The 19,254-nt window shown below is 39.5% G+C and overlaps 1 protein-coding gene across 4 annotated transcripts in view; it reads left to right on the top strand.

Moving 5' to 3' along the window:
- Positions 1–19,254, top strand: part of dmxl2 (Dmx-like 2) — a 141,772-nt gene that overhangs the window by 50,940 nt on the left and 71,578 nt on the right. For all 4 annotated transcript variants that reach the window (XM_072565098.1, XM_072565099.1, XM_072565097.1 and 1 more), the window contains exons 13-19: positions 4,314–4,435; positions 6,177–6,266; positions 9,122–9,239; positions 10,681–10,797; positions 13,493–13,702; positions 16,178–17,866; positions 18,737–18,847. In XM_072565098.1, the coding sequence (XP_072421199.1) occupies positions 4,314–4,435; positions 6,177–6,266; positions 9,122–9,239; positions 10,681–10,797; positions 13,493–13,702; positions 16,178–17,866; positions 18,737–18,847 (2,457 nt within the window). The remainder of the gene's footprint in view (positions 1–4,313; positions 4,436–6,176; positions 6,267–9,121; positions 9,240–10,680; positions 10,798–13,492; positions 13,703–16,177; positions 17,867–18,736; positions 18,848–19,254) is intronic.

The following is a 19,254-nucleotide window of genomic DNA, read 5'->3' as shown; positions in this document are numbered from 1 at the left end:
CTGCCCAGCTCTGCAGCTTATCTATATCCCGCTGTAACCTGTCACATCCTTCCTCACTATCAACAACTCCACCGACTTTCGTATCATCCACAAACTTGTTCACCCAACCTTCTAGCCCCTCCTCCAGGTCATTTATAAAAATGACAAACAGCAATGGTCCCAAAACAGATCCTTGCAGAACATCGCTAGTAACTGCTCTCCAAGATGAACCTTTACCATCAGCTACTACCCTCTGTCTTCTTCTAGCCAGCCAATTCCTAATCCAAACCTCCAACTCGCCCTCAATGCCATACCTCCGTATTTTCTGCAGTAGTCTACCATGGGGAACCTTATCAAACGCCTTACTAAAATCCATATACACCACATCTACCGCTTTACCCTCGTCCACCTCCTTAGTCACCTTCTCAAAGAATTCAATAAGGTTTGTGAGACACAATCTGCCCTTCACAAAACCATGCTGACTATCCTTGATCACATTATTCCTATCCAGATGTTCATAAATTCTATCTCTTACAATTCTCTCTTAGACTTTGCCCACAACAGAAGTGAGGCTCACCGGCCTAAAGTTACTAGGGTTATCCCTACTCCCCTTCTTGAAGAAGGGAACCACATTTGCTATCCTCCAGTCTTCTGGCACTATTCCTGTAGACAACGAGGACATAAAAATCAAGGCCAATGGCTCTGCAATCTCCTCCCTTGCTTCCCAGAGAATCCTAGGTTAAATGCCATCAGGCCCAGGGGACTTATCTATTTTCACCCTTTCCAGAATTTCCAACACCACTTCCCTATATACCTCAAAGCCGTCCATTCTAATTAATTGTTGCCGATGTGAATACTGAGTCACAATGTCCTGTTCCTCAGTGACTACTGATGTAGAGTATCCATTCAGTATCTCCCCAATCTCTTCAGCCTCCACACGCAACTTCCCACTACTATCCTTGACTGGACTTATTCCTACCCTAATCATTCTTTTATTCCTGACATACCTATAGAAAGCCTTTGGGTTTTCCCTAATCCTACCAACTAAGGACTTTTCATGTCCCTTCCTTGCTGCTCTTAGCTCTCTCTTCAGATCCTTCCTGGCTACCTTATAACTCTCAATCGCCCCAATTGAACCTTCACGCCTCATCTTTACATAGGCCGCCCTCTTCCCTTTAACAAGGGATTCCAATTCCTTATTAAACCACGGCTCCCTCACACGACCCTTTCCTCCCTGCCTGACAGGTACATACTTATCAAGGACACTCAATAGTTGCTCCTTGAACAAGCTCCACATATTGATTGCACCCTTGCCTTGAAGCCTACTTTTCCAAGCCATACATCCTAAGTCATGCCTCACCGCATCATAATTTCCCTGCCCCCAGCTATAACTCTTGCCCTGCAGTGCACACTTAACCCTCTCCATCACTAGAGTAAAAGTCACCGAATTGTGGTCACTGTCCCCAAGGTGCTCACCTACCTGCAATTCTAACACCTGGCCTGGTTCGTTACCCAGAACCAAATCCAGTATGGCCTCACCTCTTGTTGGCCTGTCTACATATTGTGTCAGGAAACCCTCCTGCACACATTGGACAAACACCGACCCATCTAACGAACTCTAGTTATAGCTTTCCCAGTCAATATCTGGAAAGTTAAAGTCCCCCATAACAATCACCCTATTACTTTCACTCTTGTCCTGAATCATACTCGCAATCCTTTCTTCTACATCTCTAGGGCTATTGGGAGGCCTGTAGAAAACTCCTAACACGGTGACCTCACCTTTCCTATTCCTAACCTCAGATGGCGAGTCGTCATCCATCATCCTTTCCACCGCTGTAATACTATCTTTGACAAGCAATGCCACACCTCCCCCTCTTTTACCCCCACCTCTGACCCTACTAAAACATTTAAACCCTGGAACCTGCAACAGCCAATCCTGTCCCTGTTCTACCCATGTCTCCGTAATAGCCACAACATCGAAATCCCAGGTACCAACCCACGCTGCAAGTTCACCTACCTTATTTCGTATACTTCTTGCATTGAAGTATACACACTTCAAGCCACTTTCCTGTTTACAGGCACCCTCCTTTGAGATTGATGCCATGTTCCTAACCTCCCTACACTCTAGGTCCTGAACCCTAAAGCTACAGTCTAGGTTCCTATGCCCCTGCAGAGTTAGTTTAAACCCCCCCCCCCCAAGAGCACTAGCAAACCTCCCCCCAAGGATACTGGTGCCCCTCAGGTTCAGGTGTAGACCATCCTGTTTATAGAGATTCCACCTTCCCCAGAAAGAACCCCAGTTATCCAGATACCGGAATCCCTCCCTCCTGCACCATTCCTGTAGCCACGCATTTAACTGTTCTCTCTCTCCCTATTCCTCGACTCTCTATCACGTGGCACGGGTAACAAACCAGAGACAACAACTCTGTTTGTTCTAACTCTGAGCTTCCAACCTAGCTCCCTGAAAGCCTGCCTAACATCCTCAGCCCTCCTCCTACCTATGTCGTTGGTGCCAATGTGGACCACGACTTCGGGTTGCTCCCCCTCCCCCTTAAGGACCCGGAAAACACAATCAGAGACGTCACGTACCCTTGCACCTGGGAGGCAACATACCAAACGTGAGTGTCTCTCGCCCCCACAAAACCGCCTATCTGTTCCCCGAACTATCGAGTCCCCAATAACTATTGCTCTGCTCTTCTCCACCCTTCCCTTCTGAGCAACGGGGACAGGCTCCATGCCAGAGGCCTGAACCCCATTGCTTACCCCTGGTAAGTCGCTCCCCCCCACAAGTATCCAAAACGGTATACTTGTTCTTGAGGGGAATGGCCGCAGGGGGGGTCCCTGCACTGGCTGCTTCCTCCCAGTCCCCCTCACTGTCACCCATCTATCTGCATGCCATTGGCATGCCATCATCATTTGTGCACTCCATTACTTAAGTTCACTAGCAGTGGTGTGTGCCAACTACTTATGCACTGTAGAAACTTAGCAAAGTTCCTTTGACAGGACCTTCCACACCAGCAATCATTGCTATTTAGAAGGATAAGGATAACAGATGCTTGGGAACACCAGTTGCAAGTTATCATTCTAAGTCAACACCATCATTGTTTGGAACTATATTGCAGTTCATTTACTCACTTGGTCAAAATTCTGGAACTTGCTTCCTTAGAGGACTTCCTTAAACCACATAGACTGCAGCAGTTCAAAAGTGTGGCCCCAGCACCATCTAGATGATAGGGATGAGCAATAGATGCTGGCCTAGGTAGCCATGTTCACTTCCATGAAAAGGTAGTTTTTAAAAAAAAAAATACAGAAAGGTCCATTCATCTGGGTTGATTCAATTCTGGATGCTAGAAACAAAAGGATTTCATGCTATCAGAGCACAGCGGGCGTACATGTGTGGCTGTGAGTTTCGGCCATGCATAGCACCTGCGGCTATGATGTCTGATCCTGCCCCTGTTGTAAGCCACTGCATAATCTGGAATCAAACTATCTGTGTAATATATTTTTTTAAATGACTAATTCAAATGTGTTAGTAATAATAAATCAATTTTATTATTACTTTTAAACAGTGAACATTAGTCAATCTGCATAGAACAACATTTCCCACAAATATTTGTCTTCAAAAAATTTATAGTATCAATAAATTAAGTTTTATTTGAGTAATTTGGTTGTATTCAGAACAGAAACTTATCATTTGTATCTTATTATTATATTAATTACTTAACATAGTCCACAATATTCCTATAAATATTTCTTGATTTGCAGTTTTCTTAATTGTAAATGGAAAATCTATTATTAGAGGTCTTTGCTATGCTATGAAATCCATTACTTGTAAGTAATGTTCTGTTTCAAAATCCTACCCCACACCAAGAATCAGTGTTGTCATCCAAAACACTTCTGAGTCTCTTGCAACCAAAACATGAGGAATCTTTCAGTCCATCTGCCTTTAATAAACATTTAGATCCAATTAAATATCAGCAGTTGTATTTGAGTGAGTCGGTAGCATTTAGAACAAGAAATATCATTTGTACCTTAAGCAGGTGTTGCTTTTTTTCATTACTGATCTGTTGAATTTTGTATTCAAAATAATTTGCAGTAGCATTGAAAATATGAGGTTAAATTCAATTCTCTGAAGATTAAAAATAATTATTTTATGAAGTTTTCCTAGTTTAACAAATTGTATACCATCATGCAGTTATATTTTCTTCAAATATAAAGTGCAGGCAAGATACAATTACTTATTAAATTTCATTGTTACTATGATAACCTTCAAAAACATTTTAATACAATCTATACTTATAAATTAATTGATTATATTTCACCTCCATTTTTAGGGACCTACTGCAACTCTGCTAGTGCTTGTTTTGTCGCTTCTGATGGTCAAAATCTTAGGCTCTATCAAGCGGTGGTTGATGCCAGGAAACTTCTGGATGAACTTTCTGATCCTGAAATCTCGGTAGGTTAATGGCTACGCAAACAAATAACTATCATTATTATAAGAAATGTAATTAAAGAACAATTCATAGACACAAAAAAAAACTTTTGTACACTACCTGGTTGTCAGACGAGATGACTCATTATTTGTGAAAAAAGCGATTTGTAAGAAGAGTCTTGAAGAGGAAGGTGGGGAAGCCTGAAGGGATCCTCAGGGTAGTATCCTATGCCCAACCAACTTCTTCAGCTCTTTCATCAATGACAGTCCCTCCACCATAATTTCCAGAAGTGGTAATGTTTATTGATGATTGCATAACATGTAGCACCAGATATGGAAGTAGTCAGTGTCCAAATGCAGAAAAACCATCAACAACATCTATGTTATGGCAGAAAGGAGGGCTGAATTTATGGAGAACGGAAGACAGAAAGTCAGTGTGAAGAGGCTTGGAATAATCAAGAGATGAATGAGGATTTCAGCACATCTATTGAATAGGAATGTTTGCCATTTTTATAGCACATAATCAACTTGTCACTGATTAATTTTAATCTGATTATGGCCAGTTTGTGTTTCTGATGGGTAAAGTTTGCCACTTGTACAAGTTATACTCGCGCTCTAATCTGACTAACCTTTTTCCCTTAAATTATTGGTTTGCTTATTTGTAACTTGTAATTGTGTGTTCTTTTGTTGACCAACCAATTCTATTGGCTTTTGACTTTCTTTTTATTAGATGTTTTGTACTTATTACTTCTAGGCTAGAAGGACTCCCATATAGTATTAGTGTAGGTTGGAGCTGATGGGTCTCTGGGGAGCCATCCACAACTGTACGTTTTACAGTTTTCTAATGAAGGCTGTACAAACTCTACTGATTTTGGTCTAAAACTGCACTCCCTGTCAGAGAAACAATTAACATTTCAGACTGATAACCTGAAATATGATCAAATATTGCAACATGATTGGCAATTGACACTATATTTCCTGAATTAATTATGTACAACTCCTGTTGACAACCAATCATTGACACTGACTCAGACAGGAACTCTGTCTCCACATCCTGCCTGATTGAATAGAATTATTTATATTTTTATTTTCAAATACGTTTAGGGACTAATGTTTTGAAACCTCTATCCACCATACAAAGGGCTAAACTGCCATGAAGAGTTGGGTGGCTACATCCATCTTGTTGTTTCCTGGGTGTCTGTCCTACATAAGGTTAAGAAATTTGGAGCTTCGTCATGTTGTTTCATTGGGAGGGAGAGACCACCAGTTTAGGTTAAAGAACCAAATTATTATAGGATTTGACCAACAATTTCTTCAGAGTTACTATCTCAACCAAAAAACAGCATTAGCTATGCCAGTTTATTCCCTAAGCACATTTCCAGCATTCCCAAAATGGCAATCATGTTGAAGCTATCATCTAGGATGCTGTTTCTCACTCTTTAGCATTTGTCCACTTCCATCAACAATTCTCAATGTTATAAAAGGACACGTGTCTATGAATCTTGTTCTTACCCAAAGTTCTAATCTCCTGCCCAGCTTGCAACTTAAGTCCACCCTGCCAAGTCTAGAAATTTCGAGGCCATACTGTGCAAGGTTGCTAAATTGATGTGAATAATTAGGCTGTGTTCAGATACTGCTTTTTGTAGGAATTCGAATGTTTTAAATAAAATGAATGAGGTGGGACGGAATCACCATTTCTACATTATGTAGTTTGTTTGTGACTGTGACTAAAATTCAGTAATTTTATATGTCGTTTTTTTTTCAGAAACTCGTTGGAGAAGTATTCAATATAGTCAGCCAGCAGTCAACAGCTCGACCAGGTTGCATTATTGAACTGGATGTAATAACAGCTCAGGTTAGAAATTCATTCCAATGTAGAAATTTGAATCTTGTCTCCTTTTTATCCCTCTTTTGTTGCAATTTCAGGTTTTGTTGAGTCTTGGAATCAGTGAAAGGAAGCTTAAAATCATTCCCTTAACACGTTTGCCTGTTAAAATGAGTTCTGACACAGATTTTCTTTCATCACAGTTGGAAATAATGAACTTACTGAAAATGTGCTACTTCCATTTTCATTTTAGCTGTTTTGCACACTAACAGTTTCGTTTTCTTTAAATCCATCGCCATTTATTTCTTCACAACTTCAACCTTCATTAATCCCTACCTTTCGCTACCTCTTATGACTTTTTCACTCATTCCTGTTCATGTTTTTTTTCTCTTTTTTTTAGGAACACATTAGGAGTGAAAAGCGAGAGAGCTGTAATTAAGACTAAGTAGTTCTTCATTTAACAAAGAATATTAAAAATTCTTGCACTATAACATGAAAGTCAAATTCTGGTATAATCTAGTAAAATCTAGTTGGATATTATTAATGACCATGGGTTCACAAAATAGCACCTGCTCTAAATATCATTCCATTGTCCATCTCGCTTTCATTGCAAAGGCACTTTAAATCAACAATCACCCAGCCAGGGATTAAAGAAAGAATAGGTGATGGGGAAGTGCAAATTTGAAGAATTAGTTTCTATTTTGGAGACTGAAGCCCTTTTTAGGACCAAAATCATATCCTTGGCAAGCACACACACTTATGATGCAGAGTGTGCCAAACGTCATTTTAAAAATGCTGAGTGATCACTGACAGCTGAGAGTGGCAGTACACTCTAAGCTGTCAGTGCAATTGCAGTGCAACCTATAACACTGTAGTGTAAAATGCCTCCAAACTTCCCACAGCTGCAGACAGATTCACCTATATGATAGATTCCCTCCAGTACTAGTTAGAATCACAATCAATTACTTATACATCAGCTGCTGGATTAAGCTATTATTGTAATTCTTTGTACTTTTGGTGCCTTTTCATACTTGCTAAAATTCTCGCTGGTCTATAGGGCATATCCTGGCTGGTGGTGATTTATTTTTCTTCTTGCTAATTTAAAAGGCTAATCTACAACAAGTTACTTCTAACAGTGGGTGGTTAAGTAGGGTTTTCTGTTGGCATTGAAAATTACTGGGACAAGGAGCAGAGGTTGAATAAGACAAACTGCTGCAAGAGAGAGAAGATGGGCTATGAGCAGAAGATTATAATCGAAATATGAAAATATTATTCAGTGGCTTCATCTTTGGCAATAATGTCACCAGTGCTTCTCTTCATAATGCTCATCTCTGTCATCTTCATGATATCACAACTTGAAAGTACTCTTATCGTCCCCATAGTTTTGCTGCCTTTGTGCATTGCCAACATTTGCAAGAGGGAAGTATGTCAGTGAGTGTTGTACAGTCTGTTTGGGTGGTGCAGCTGTCATACCTCCCATTGAGTGCAGGTTGTAAACAATGAATCCAAGGCTTGAATAATGTGAAATATTTAAGGTTTAGGTAAATCATACAGTAGGTTTGAGTCCCATTGAATTATTCTTCACATTTCAAATTCAAATCCTGTTTTAATAGATAATGTTTTGAGGATGTTGCAAATAGTACAAAAGCGGGAGGTGATGATTTCCACTACTTTATCATCCTCGAAAAATTGTGCAAAACTCACCTGCTATTCAATCAATGTAATGTGCTGAATCTATTCCTTATATAACAGAATACCGAATTATTTTAGTTTAAATAGTTTAAATAATCCAATAGTTTGTCCAGGTTACTGTCTAGTTATAATTGATCTCTAATTGCCTGTTCCCACATGGCCATGCCTCAATGTTTGGAGTTTTATATCATGCCAGTTGTTCCTTAAATGAGTATTTATATTTCACCTCATGGGTTGACTTCAGAGTGTTCTTCATAAATCTGTTCTTTAATTCGTGGCTGTAGCATTTTCAGGTTTGGCATTAATTGAATTATTCTTGGGTAGTAGTTCCAACAGACCCTGCTACATTTTGGAATGAGTTTTTCTTTCAAGTCTCACGTAACTGACTGAGTGCAGATGCTTAGCTTCAGTCAGTTGGGAATTGTTGAAAAATAAAAAGCATATCATGGTTCTCTGTTTTCTTGCAGCACCTTTCTCTGCACATTTATTTGCTTTGCAAGAGTAAGTCAAAAATTTTGAAGGAAATTAATGATTAAAATTGTCAAATTCACAGAGGTTTAAAACAAAGTTGGTGGTGACAGTGTTCTGAGTAATTTGTTTTTCCTTCATGGCATACTGCTTTGTGTTCCTTTTGCTAACATTTTGTTTTTGCTTATAAAAAGTGAATCTTTTTTTTTAAAATCCAGAACTGTATTTAACACTCATATCAGTGTGTTTATAATTCAAAATTTAACATGCCATTTTGCAATCAGTTTTGCATGCTGCAACGTAAGAAAGTGCTATAAATTAGTTTTTTTTTAAAAAAGCAACTTGTATTGACTCACTGCCTTATCATTCTGTTGGCACAACCCGAAGTTCTACTGTTTGCACTTCACATTGGATGTACTTCAATTCCAACCAAATTCATAACCAAATTTCAAAAATTTACATAGTTTTCAGTGTGAGCAGGAAGTTGATTGCCTTGTGAGCAGGCTACTTTATCATTAGTGGGTAAGCAATGAACTGTTAGGTACAGAATGTGAATTACAATCTATACAGCCCAAAATTATACTGGACAGGTACTTGCATGAGTTCCCTGCGACCTGTAATATAACCATAAGCAACCATGAATATAAATAACCTTCAAATTTTTAGTGACCATTTTATTGTTCAGGAATATGACTAAAACACTTCTCATTGTATTTCTGGCACAGTGTGGCACAAACACACAGCTACTTCATGTATTTCAAGAAGATTTTATCTTGGGATATAAACCACAGAAAGAAGAATTGAATAAGGAACAAGAATTTTCTTTCAGTCAACCTGCCCAAGGTACACAAAGTCAATTAAAATGGGAGCTAATACATTCTTTGGTTTATGTCTCCTTCTTTACAGTTCCATGTTACCATTGATTCAGTTGGTAGCAGTTTTTACTTCTGAGTCTGAAGTAATTGGGTTTCAGTCAGATTCCATGATTTAAACATAATCTCCATTGACATATCAGATAGAATGGAGGTCTTGTTAGTCAGTTGCTTGGGATTCAGGAGGATTCTCTTCCAGTCCAGTGTTGTGTCCTGAGGTAACTAAATAGTCCAATGCTGTATCAGCAAACCCTGCCACAGTGAGACAGGTTGTATTTGCTGAAGCAGTTTGGTGGGGGTTACCTCAATCCCTAATAGAATATCATCACTGATATCCTGCAAATCTTGCAAGCCCCCAGCCATGCTAGGCGCTCCAATAATAAGTGTCCTCTCTCAGGCTAGTAATCCCAGTATTGAAGCACACTGATTATGATGAATCAGCTGCATTAGGTGAGTCATGTTATCTGAATGCCTGACAAAAGATGTCCAAAATAAGCTGTCTACTTCAAGTTTCATTGCAGCATGGTGGCACAGTGGTTACCACTGCTGCCTCTCAGCACCAGGGACCCAGGTCCAATTTTAGCCTCTGGCGACTGTCTGTGTGGAGTTTGCACATTCTCCCCATGTCTGCGTGGGTTTCCTTCGGGTGCTCTGGTTTCCTCCCACAATCCAAAGATGTGCAGGTTAGGGTGAATTGGCCATGCTAAATTGCCCATAGTGTTAGATGCGTTAGTCAGAGGGAAATAGGTTTGGGTGGGTTACTCTTCAGAGGGTCGATGTGGACTTGTTGGGCCGAAGGGCCTGTTTCCACACTGTAGGTAATCTAATCTGAAAAAGTGGTTACCAAGAGAATAGAGGAACTGCTTTGAAGATGTCCTTAAATGCTCCTTGACAGGAGTACAATATCTTCACCAACCCATGGGGATCTGCAAAGGCGCATACTGTTTTGAATGTTTCTGATGGCAACAGATGATACAAACAATGGAAGCACCATATGAAAATTTGAGTATTCCATGAGGGAAGTACTGCGTTGCTGAAGTGCTGATATTTGGATACTGTGATCAAAGTATGTCTGTGAAGTGAATCATAGTATTGGAACTGTGACTAGGGAATTTCCCACTGCCCTTTCATCAACTGAACATTCAACTTAATTGCTGTGGGGGGATTTTGCTATATGTCACTGACTACCATATTTCTTTGAAAGAAGACGTTTTTCTAGTTTAAAGTACATTTTAGGGCAACCCGACAATATGATCTCTCATTTTATAGATGACAATTCCTTTGTTTTTAGTTTTCTACACTTGTGTTAGATTTTCATAAATGATTGCCAGGCACAGAAATTTACTGTAATACTTAATTTGATTATGTTGGGAATTTTGGTTGCTTTTTGAGTTATTTATCTGTCATTTAAGGATATCGTGCACCATCATTCTCTGAAAAGTTTTACCTTGTGGTGATAGAAAGGGACAAGAGACGATCTGTTCTTCACATGTGGCACCTCCATTTGAAATCTGTGCAGCCTCGTGTAGGTAGGTATTTGGCAAATACACAACAGAAATTAGCTTATTAAATCCTTTATTGAGATCAATATGTGTGAAATATTTATGGAGCATAAACCTGCTAATGATAATATAAAAAAGAACTGTTTTATGTGGTATCTAGAAGGAAAAGTGGCTTTAAGTTGAGATCAAAAAGGGTTTTAAATTTGTTTGTGTCTGTGAACATCGCAGGCAAGACCAGCATTTATTGTAACAATATCATAAATTGCAGGAAAACTCATAAGGTCTGGCAGCATCTGTGAAGAGAAAAAATTAACATTTCTGTTCCAGTGACTCTTCCTCAGTACATTTATTGCTTTTAGGAAGGTAGAAGTGAGTGACCACCTTCAACCACTAGCTATAGCAATGTAGGTGCAATTGCAGAGCTGTTAGAGAAGACCTGGGCTTTTAACACAGTTAAAGGAATGATGATGTAATTCCAAATTGAGATTGTGCATGACTTAAGAGATACGAGAGGGTGTTAGCATTTCTGTGAGTTTGCTGTTGTTGCCATTCTTTGGTGGCAGAGGTTGCAGCTGTGCAAGTTAATGGTGACAAGTTGCTTCAGTACTTCTTATGGATGATAGACGTTAGTACCACTGTGCACCAGGGATAAATGGAATCATGTTTAAGGTCGATGATGAAGCCACAGTAAATTGGACTGCTTTGGCCTACATACTGCTGGGGCATTTTAGATTTGTTGGATCTACATTCATCCAGGCATATGGCACGGTGGCACAGTGGTTAGCACTGCTGCCTCACAGCGCCTGAGACCCGGGTTCAATTCCCACCTCAGGTGACTGACTGTGTGGAGTTTGCACGTTCTCCCCGTGTCTGCGTGGGTTTCCTCCGGGTGCTCCGGTTTCCTCCCACAGTCCAAAGATGTGCAGGTTAGGTGAATTGGCCATGTTAAATTGCCCGTAGTGTTAGGTAAGGGGTAGATGTAGGGGTATGGGTGGGTTGCGCTTCGGCGGGGCGATGTGGACTTGTTGGGCCGAAGGGCCTGTTTCCACACTGTAAGTAATCTAATCTAATCTAATTATTCCATCACACTCCTGACTTGTTTTGTCAATGGTGGACAAATGGAGTCAAAGCTGAGTTATATACCACACAATTCCTATTATCTGACCTGCTGTTGCAGCTGCAGTATCGTTTGGCTGGTGCAGTTATGCTTCTGGTTAGTGGTAACCCCTCAAGATATTGATGCTGTGTGATTTAGTGTTGCAATGTTTTTGGGTATCAAGGGCCAATTGTTAGATTTGCCTTTGTTGGAGATGGTCTTTGCTTGCATTTGTGTGACATGAATGTTACGTCTATTTATCAGTCCATGATATCCATATCTTGTTGCATATGGACATTCACTGACTGTACATTTGAGGAGTTCTGGATGGTGTTGAGTGCATTAGGGAGCATCTGCACTTCTGACCTTTCCATTGGAGGGAAGGTCTGTACACAAATGACAGTCAACAGAAAATAAGAGTAAGTGAGGATAGGGGGACAGTTTGTCATAATCATAGAGTCATAGAGATGTACAGCATGGAAACAGACCCTTCGGCCCAACTCATCCATGCCGACTAGAGTTTGCTTTTTAAAAAAACCACTGTGTGTTATTATGGTCAGAGAATAGAGCTGGTATTCTAGGTAGATGACGTCAAAACGTGAAAGGTATTTTTCATTTGAAGAAGTATTTAATGTGTTTTAACTAGCACATATTCATTTTTAATTCAATTTGAGAAAGTATGTAATCATAGAATAATACTATTTCCTATAGTGTGGAAGCAGGTCATTCAGCCCATCAAGTCCAGACTATCCAACCAAAGAACATCCACCCATACCCACTCCTTACTCTATCCCTGTAACCCTGCATTTCCCATGGCTAATCCAGTTAGCCTGCACATCTTCAGACTTGGGAGGAAACTGTAGCATCTGGAGGAAACCCACACAGACATGGGGAGAATGTACAAACATTCATATAGTTGCCCAAGGATAGAATTGAGCCCAGGTCCCTGACACTGTGAGGCAGCAGTGCTAACCAGTGAGCCACCATGTAGCCCAGAAAGTTTTCAATATATGTCTTAATAACTGGCTTAAGTCTGATATTTAATGTACATGTTTGAATGTTTTAAACTTCTTTGGAAGGTTTTTAAAATTAACAGATCAAGAAATATTATGTACATATATAATACTCTGGAAGTTAAAGTTAAGTAACTTTGCAAGTAATTTTTTATATAAATTCTTTTGTTTTTTTCCATCCCTCTCTTGATAGCGGTGTGTGAGGACAATTCAGTTTGTAACAATTGTCAGTAGATTTTTTAGATGGCACAAATAGTAATTGCCATCAGGCTATTTTATCCTCAGAGACATCACAGTCAACATAAACCTAAGAGACACAGATGTCCTTACAAATAGGATGATTGGATAACAATTAGGAGGGAGAACCTTAGCTGTTATTTCTCATTTCCATTCATCCCCAACAATTTAGTGTGTAAAGTAGGTTCCTTGGCACAGACTCTCAATTGAGCCTGAACTACCATGACTTGTATGATTTTGTATCAGACAGTGTAGAGCATTCAGCCCAGTGTTGTTAAAGAAGCATTTCTATTGTAAACAGAATGTTCAAAGTTGGAATTTCTAATTGTTGTATTTTGTTTTTCTTTTTCCTCACAACCAAACTCCTGTCTCAAAGTAAGCATGGCGGATAATAAAATATCTATACCTGAGGAAAAGAGCTTTAGCCTATCTCCAAATGCTTGTGTTTTAAGTTCTCTTCCACGGTCAGCATCAGTTGCTAACCTACAGACTGCTAGCAAGTTGATACTTAGCTCTGAATTAGTTTACAGTCAACAGTTAAATGTTCCTGAGGGAGTGGAAGTAATCCGAGCAACTCCTTCTGCAGGTAATTGTTTACAGTATTTAATATATAGAAAGTATTTTTCTTCTTGTTGGGTTGCATGTGTGTCTAATTCTTCGAAGGCCATGCTCCTGTCCCAGTGGTTTCATAGGCACAGTTTCGGCAAATGCTTTAAACACAACTTTTAGCACGACAAGAGAGTGAGTCTTTAAAGCAGCCTGCTGGATTCGATTGGGTTGACATCAGTACAAGTTAATTTGGCCAGGATGGGCGTTTGAGGATTGAGTCAGGTGTTGAAAGATTTATTAAGTTTGGAGGTGGTTGTGGTGTAGAGGAAAAGGACAGCAAATTATGACACATTCAAGATTTTGTTTGAAGTGGTGATTGGGTGGGGAAAATCAGCAATTTCTATCATGGAGATATAGACTGGTGGTCTCAGATTGTAAATAAGTCACAATGCTGCCAATCCTGGGGACCAAGCTTGGGCAATCAGAGGTTATGAAAGTTCGATTATGGCAGAAGAGCATGATGGAAATCAGGAGCAATTCAGAGGTATTAGAAGTGCTCCATGGCAGAATGTACATGTCGGGATATTTCCTCACCCTTTTTAATGACAGATTTCATAAGCTAGAGGCAGTATTATGTCTTGACATTAACTACATTTCTTAATTTTGAAAACATTATTTCAAACGTTCTGTGTTCTAGTCTCTATATTATTAAAAAATGCACGTACACTGAAGAAGATACGTAAAGAATTTCCTTAAATGATACATGATGCCAGAAGTTCTGTCTATCAAAAAAGATTAAATTTATTGAGGCTCTTTTCTCTTGGAGAGACTCATGGGGTGTCCTGATGGTAGCCTTTAAAATTATGAAAGGGTTTGAGAGAGCAGATGTTGAGGTGCTTCTGTTTGTGGGAAAAGCCATAGTTAGGTCATTAATACAAAGCAGTCACTAACAAATCCAACAGGTAATTCAAAAGAAACAAATGTCTTCATGGTGGTCATTGCCATAAGGAATAATTCAGGTAACCAACACAGATTCATTTATGAGAAAGGTCAATAAACTCGAGGGTGAAAGAAATAGAAGAATGTTTTGATGGGATTAGATGGACAAGCAAAGGAGGAGGCTTACTTGAAGCATAAATGTTGGCATTGGCCCTTTGAGATTAATAGCATATTTTCTGTATTGTAAATTCTGTATGTGCTGCATAGTACCCACAGCCTTGTATCAGGAAACTTTTATACATCTGTGTAATACAGTGTAAAGCTTTACCATATTTTTGTAAATGTATATCAAACTTTCATTGTCTAATTATTGCTGAAGTTAACTCAGTTGAGTGTTTTGTATTCTTCAGCCACTGAATGTGTGTGACAGGGTCCTCATAGCAGCCTCAAGACTTATTTTGTCTCTATATTTTATTACTAACTCCTTTTTGCTTTTCATCATCCCTTCTGTTATTTAATCTCTCTTCTGTCCCACTCTCCCTTTTTATTATTTCCTCTGCTCATGCCTTTTCTGAAAAACAAAACTTTTCGGTTGTAATCAATGGTACTTGATCTGAAACTAGTCTTTAGTGTTCAACCTAAAACATTATCTCTCACAGTCACTCGCTATCTCTCGTTCTGTCTCTTGCTCATATTATCTGTCTCTCTCTACCTTCCTCCCCAGCCAACCCCCACATCTCTGTCTCCTTCTCTGTCTCTTACTTGTGCTCTCTATTGCTCTCATTCTTTTTCACTCACACAGGCTTGGCCTTTCTCTGGTTCCCTTTCTCTCTCTCGTTTCCTCCGTTCCTCACTGTCTGTCTGTCTGTCATTTACTTCTTCCCTGTCTACTGTCATTCCCTCCTTGCTCGCTTTCTCCCTCCCTGTTTTTCTCTCTCTCTTTCTCTTGCTCACACCCTGTCTGTTTTCCTCCCTTGAGCCCTGTCTCTCTCGCTCTCTCCCTCACACTCTGCTTCTTTCACTCACAAGTTGTCTGTGTTGCTTGCTCATCCCTTCGCACTCTGTCTGTCTGTCTCTCGCTAGAACCCTGTCTCTTTCGCTTACTTCCACCCTCTGTCTGCCACTCTTTCTCACTCCCTGTCACTCTCGCTGTTTCTCTTACTCAGTATATAGATGCTGCCAAGATCTGCATGTAACTAGCATTTTGTTTTTCATTTTTTGCATTAACTGTTCCAGCTTTAAAAAGCAATGTAAAAACACAAGTATTATACAAAGTTGTCTCATTGACATTTTGAAAACTTTGCCATATTATTATCAGTCATTACACATATGTAAATGTAGTGCCACACATCTGAACTGCTTAGCAAGGGCTTAATAAATAGTCAGCTTGAGTAACCATGGCTATACATAACTCCCCCAAGCTTTCTTAACAAGACCAGTGTATTTCACCCTTACCATTCTCTGCAATAAACTACCCCATGCCCAGACCAAGGGATTGATTTCTATTTTAAACAAAATCAATAGAGTGTTTCACTATTGTAATAAGAGTGTTTGGTGTCTTTTTCCTTTTTAGGTCACTTAAGTTCATCTTCAATCTATCCAGTCTGCCTTGCACCTTATCTAATAGTGACATCATGCTCCGATGGTAAAGTGAGATTCTGGCGGTGTACTGTGGATAAAAGTTCAAATTCTGAAAACTTAGAGAAAGTACATGCTTATAGGTGGGAAACCTGGCCTTTGATGAATGAGGAAGGAGAACACAGTGACAGTGCAGTTAGTGTTGCAGGACGACCAGTGGCTGTAAGCTGTTCGTACACTGGACGATTGGCCGTCGCTTATAAAGAGCCTTTACAGGCTAATGGTGTTACACCAAAAGAGTTCCTGATGCATGTCTCCATATTTGAGTGTGAATCTACTGGAGGATCAGAGTGGGTGTTAGAGCAGACAATACATTTAGATGGCATAGGAAAGGTTGGAAGTGTCCTGGACTCTCGAGTTAGTGTAGATAGCAATTTGTTTGTGTATAATAAATCTGATATTTATCTCAAAGGCACCCACATAACATCAAACATAAAACATTTAGTGCACTTGGATTGGGTATCAAAAGAAGACGGTTCTCATGTTCTTACAGTGGGAGTTGGTTCTAAAATTCTCATGTATGGAAGGCTGTCAGGGATTGTGACTGAACAAGCCAGCAGCAAAGATGGACTGGCTGTTATTACTTTGCCACTAGGGGGAAGTATTAAGCAAGGAACCAAGTCAAAATGGGTATTGCTGAGATGTGTGGATTTGGTGTCTTCAGTGGATGGAACACCTTCACTTCCAGTTTCTCTATCCTGGGTGAGGGATGGCATCCTGGTAATTGGAATGGACTGTGAAATGCATGTGTATGCACAATGGAAACATTCTACAAAATCATTAAATGGTAATGACAGTGGGAGCTTGTCATGTTTTGAAGACTTAGTTGATAGCTCTCCATTTGAGACGAAAATCCTTTCAAAGCGACACAGTGTTGCCGACGCAGCAGCTGGGATGGATGATGTATTTGGAGTCCCAGGAATGGTTCAAGATGGTGGATTGTTTGAAGCTGCTCACATTCTTTCTCCTACTCTTCCACAATATCACCCCACTCAACTTTTGGAACTTATGGATTTGGGCAAGGTGCGCAGAGCTAAGGCAATTCTTTCACATTTAGTAAAATGTATTGCTGGGGAAGTTGCAGTTTTTAGGGATAAAGATCCTGGAGAAGGAGGAGGGCCTCGACGCCATCTTTCTCGAACCATCAGTGTAAGTGGAAGTACAGGAAAGGACACAATTATAGCCGGAAGAGAAGGTACACGCGATTATACTGAGATAGATTCCATTCCACCTCTGCCACTTTATGCATTGCTATCTGCAGATCAGGATACATCCTACAAAATTGTTGAAGAAACTCCTAATATAAACAAAGGTTCACGGTCTCAAAGTAAAAATGAAATGGACAATCAGTATGCCGATTTGTTTCAGTCTCCAAGTGTGACTACAGATGACTTTGTTGACTTTGTAATCGAAAAGAAGGAATCTAGATCTAAAGTCATAAATTTATCCCAGTATGGGCCAACATACTTTGGGCCAGAACATGCCCGTGTGCTTTCCAGTCACCTGATGCATTCAAGCTTGCCGGGACTGACACGGCTAGAGCAGATGTTCCTTGTAGCTTTAGCTGACACAGTGGCTACCACAAGCACAGAAGTTAATGAAAATAGAGACAAGACCTACTCTGGTATGTATATAATAACTTTAAGTTATTTTCTAAAACAAACTTTTTGTTAACAGTATTGGCATAAATCCTAAGTATCTATACTGTAGAAACAGAAGAGGTATTTTGAAAGTAGATTTACTTTGTTAATACTATGTGTTTGATTAAGAATTACCGAAGCTGATTGGAATCTCATCAGCTGCCTATTTACTCTGCTCAGTTCTATTTCTAATCAAATTTAGGGCAAAGTAATTAGAGGCAGAATAAATAATGGTTATTTGTTGGGCAGGAAGAATAACCGTGTCCCACAATCGTGGATTACCCAGGAATACATTGTAGTTTTAAGTGAAAATCTTTGTTGGACCAAATAATTCTCTTATTTGCTTTTTCTCTGACATCTAAGAAATATTTTGAGCAACACATTTTCTTTTAAAAAAAATACTGCTAAGGAGTGCTTGTAAAATTTAGAATTTTGTCTTTTGTACTTAATGTAAATTACTTTTATTGCAGAACTTCATTACCTGAGTTGCTTTACTCAGCCTGTTTTGTGACAGTTGGGTGTGTCATGTACAATTCCTCCATCTTAATGTTGAATACTGTCAATATTATATGCAAATAATGTTAACTGCAGAATTAATTTCAACCATTCTTACTTGCGTGCAAAAAATAGAATTTCATCTATATAGGACAGATATTAACATGAATGATTTATTAACGTTAAGCAGCTATACCCTGGTTTCCCTCAAAACTGAACTTTCACAAAGCATCTGACTTTAGGTAACATTCTAAAGCTAATGTAAAGGAAAGCAGAGTTAAATCTAAGGTCTGTCCTGTTTATTGGCAACTTTGGAAAAATCTGATTAAATGTTACTTCATTTCTTGTCTGTTTTGAAGGAGGTGAAACACTGGATGAATGTGGTCTACGTTATTTGCTTGCCATGCGCTTACATACGTGTCTTCTGACATCTCTGCCGCCAGTTTACAGGCTTCAACTCTTGCATCAAGGTATGGGATTTGAGCAAAGTATCATTGTGCAACTTAAAGTGAGCTTCACTATTTATTGATATAACTCCATAAATAGTATAATTTAAAGTAGTGGTTAAGTGAAAAAGTAGTAACTAAATCTATTGTTGGAATCTAAGCCGAACATACGAAGTTGCAGATCCACTGAGACTATAACTTGCCTGCCTGAAGGTTAATGTCTCCATTGTCCTTTACCTCACTAATTTCCTTTGTCCCAGTGAATAAACTTCAAGATTCAAAAAACAAATTGCTGGAGAAACTCAGCAGATCTGGGAGCTTCAGTGGGGAGAAAGCAGTTAATGTTTCAAGTCCAGTTAGAAATGTCATCAGAACTGTTAACAGCTAGGTAAAAGTGGCATTTGTGCTGAAGATGAGGTGGGGGTTATGGT

This window comes from Chiloscyllium punctatum, chromosome 48 (assembly GCF_047496795.1).
Source record: "Chiloscyllium punctatum isolate Juve2018m chromosome 48, sChiPun1.3, whole genome shotgun sequence".
Classification (NCBI taxonomy): domain Eukaryota; kingdom Metazoa; phylum Chordata; class Chondrichthyes; order Orectolobiformes; family Hemiscylliidae; genus Chiloscyllium; species Chiloscyllium punctatum.
The sequence above is the reverse complement of the archived record's forward strand: the minus strand, read 5'-3'. Positions and strand labels throughout refer to the sequence as shown.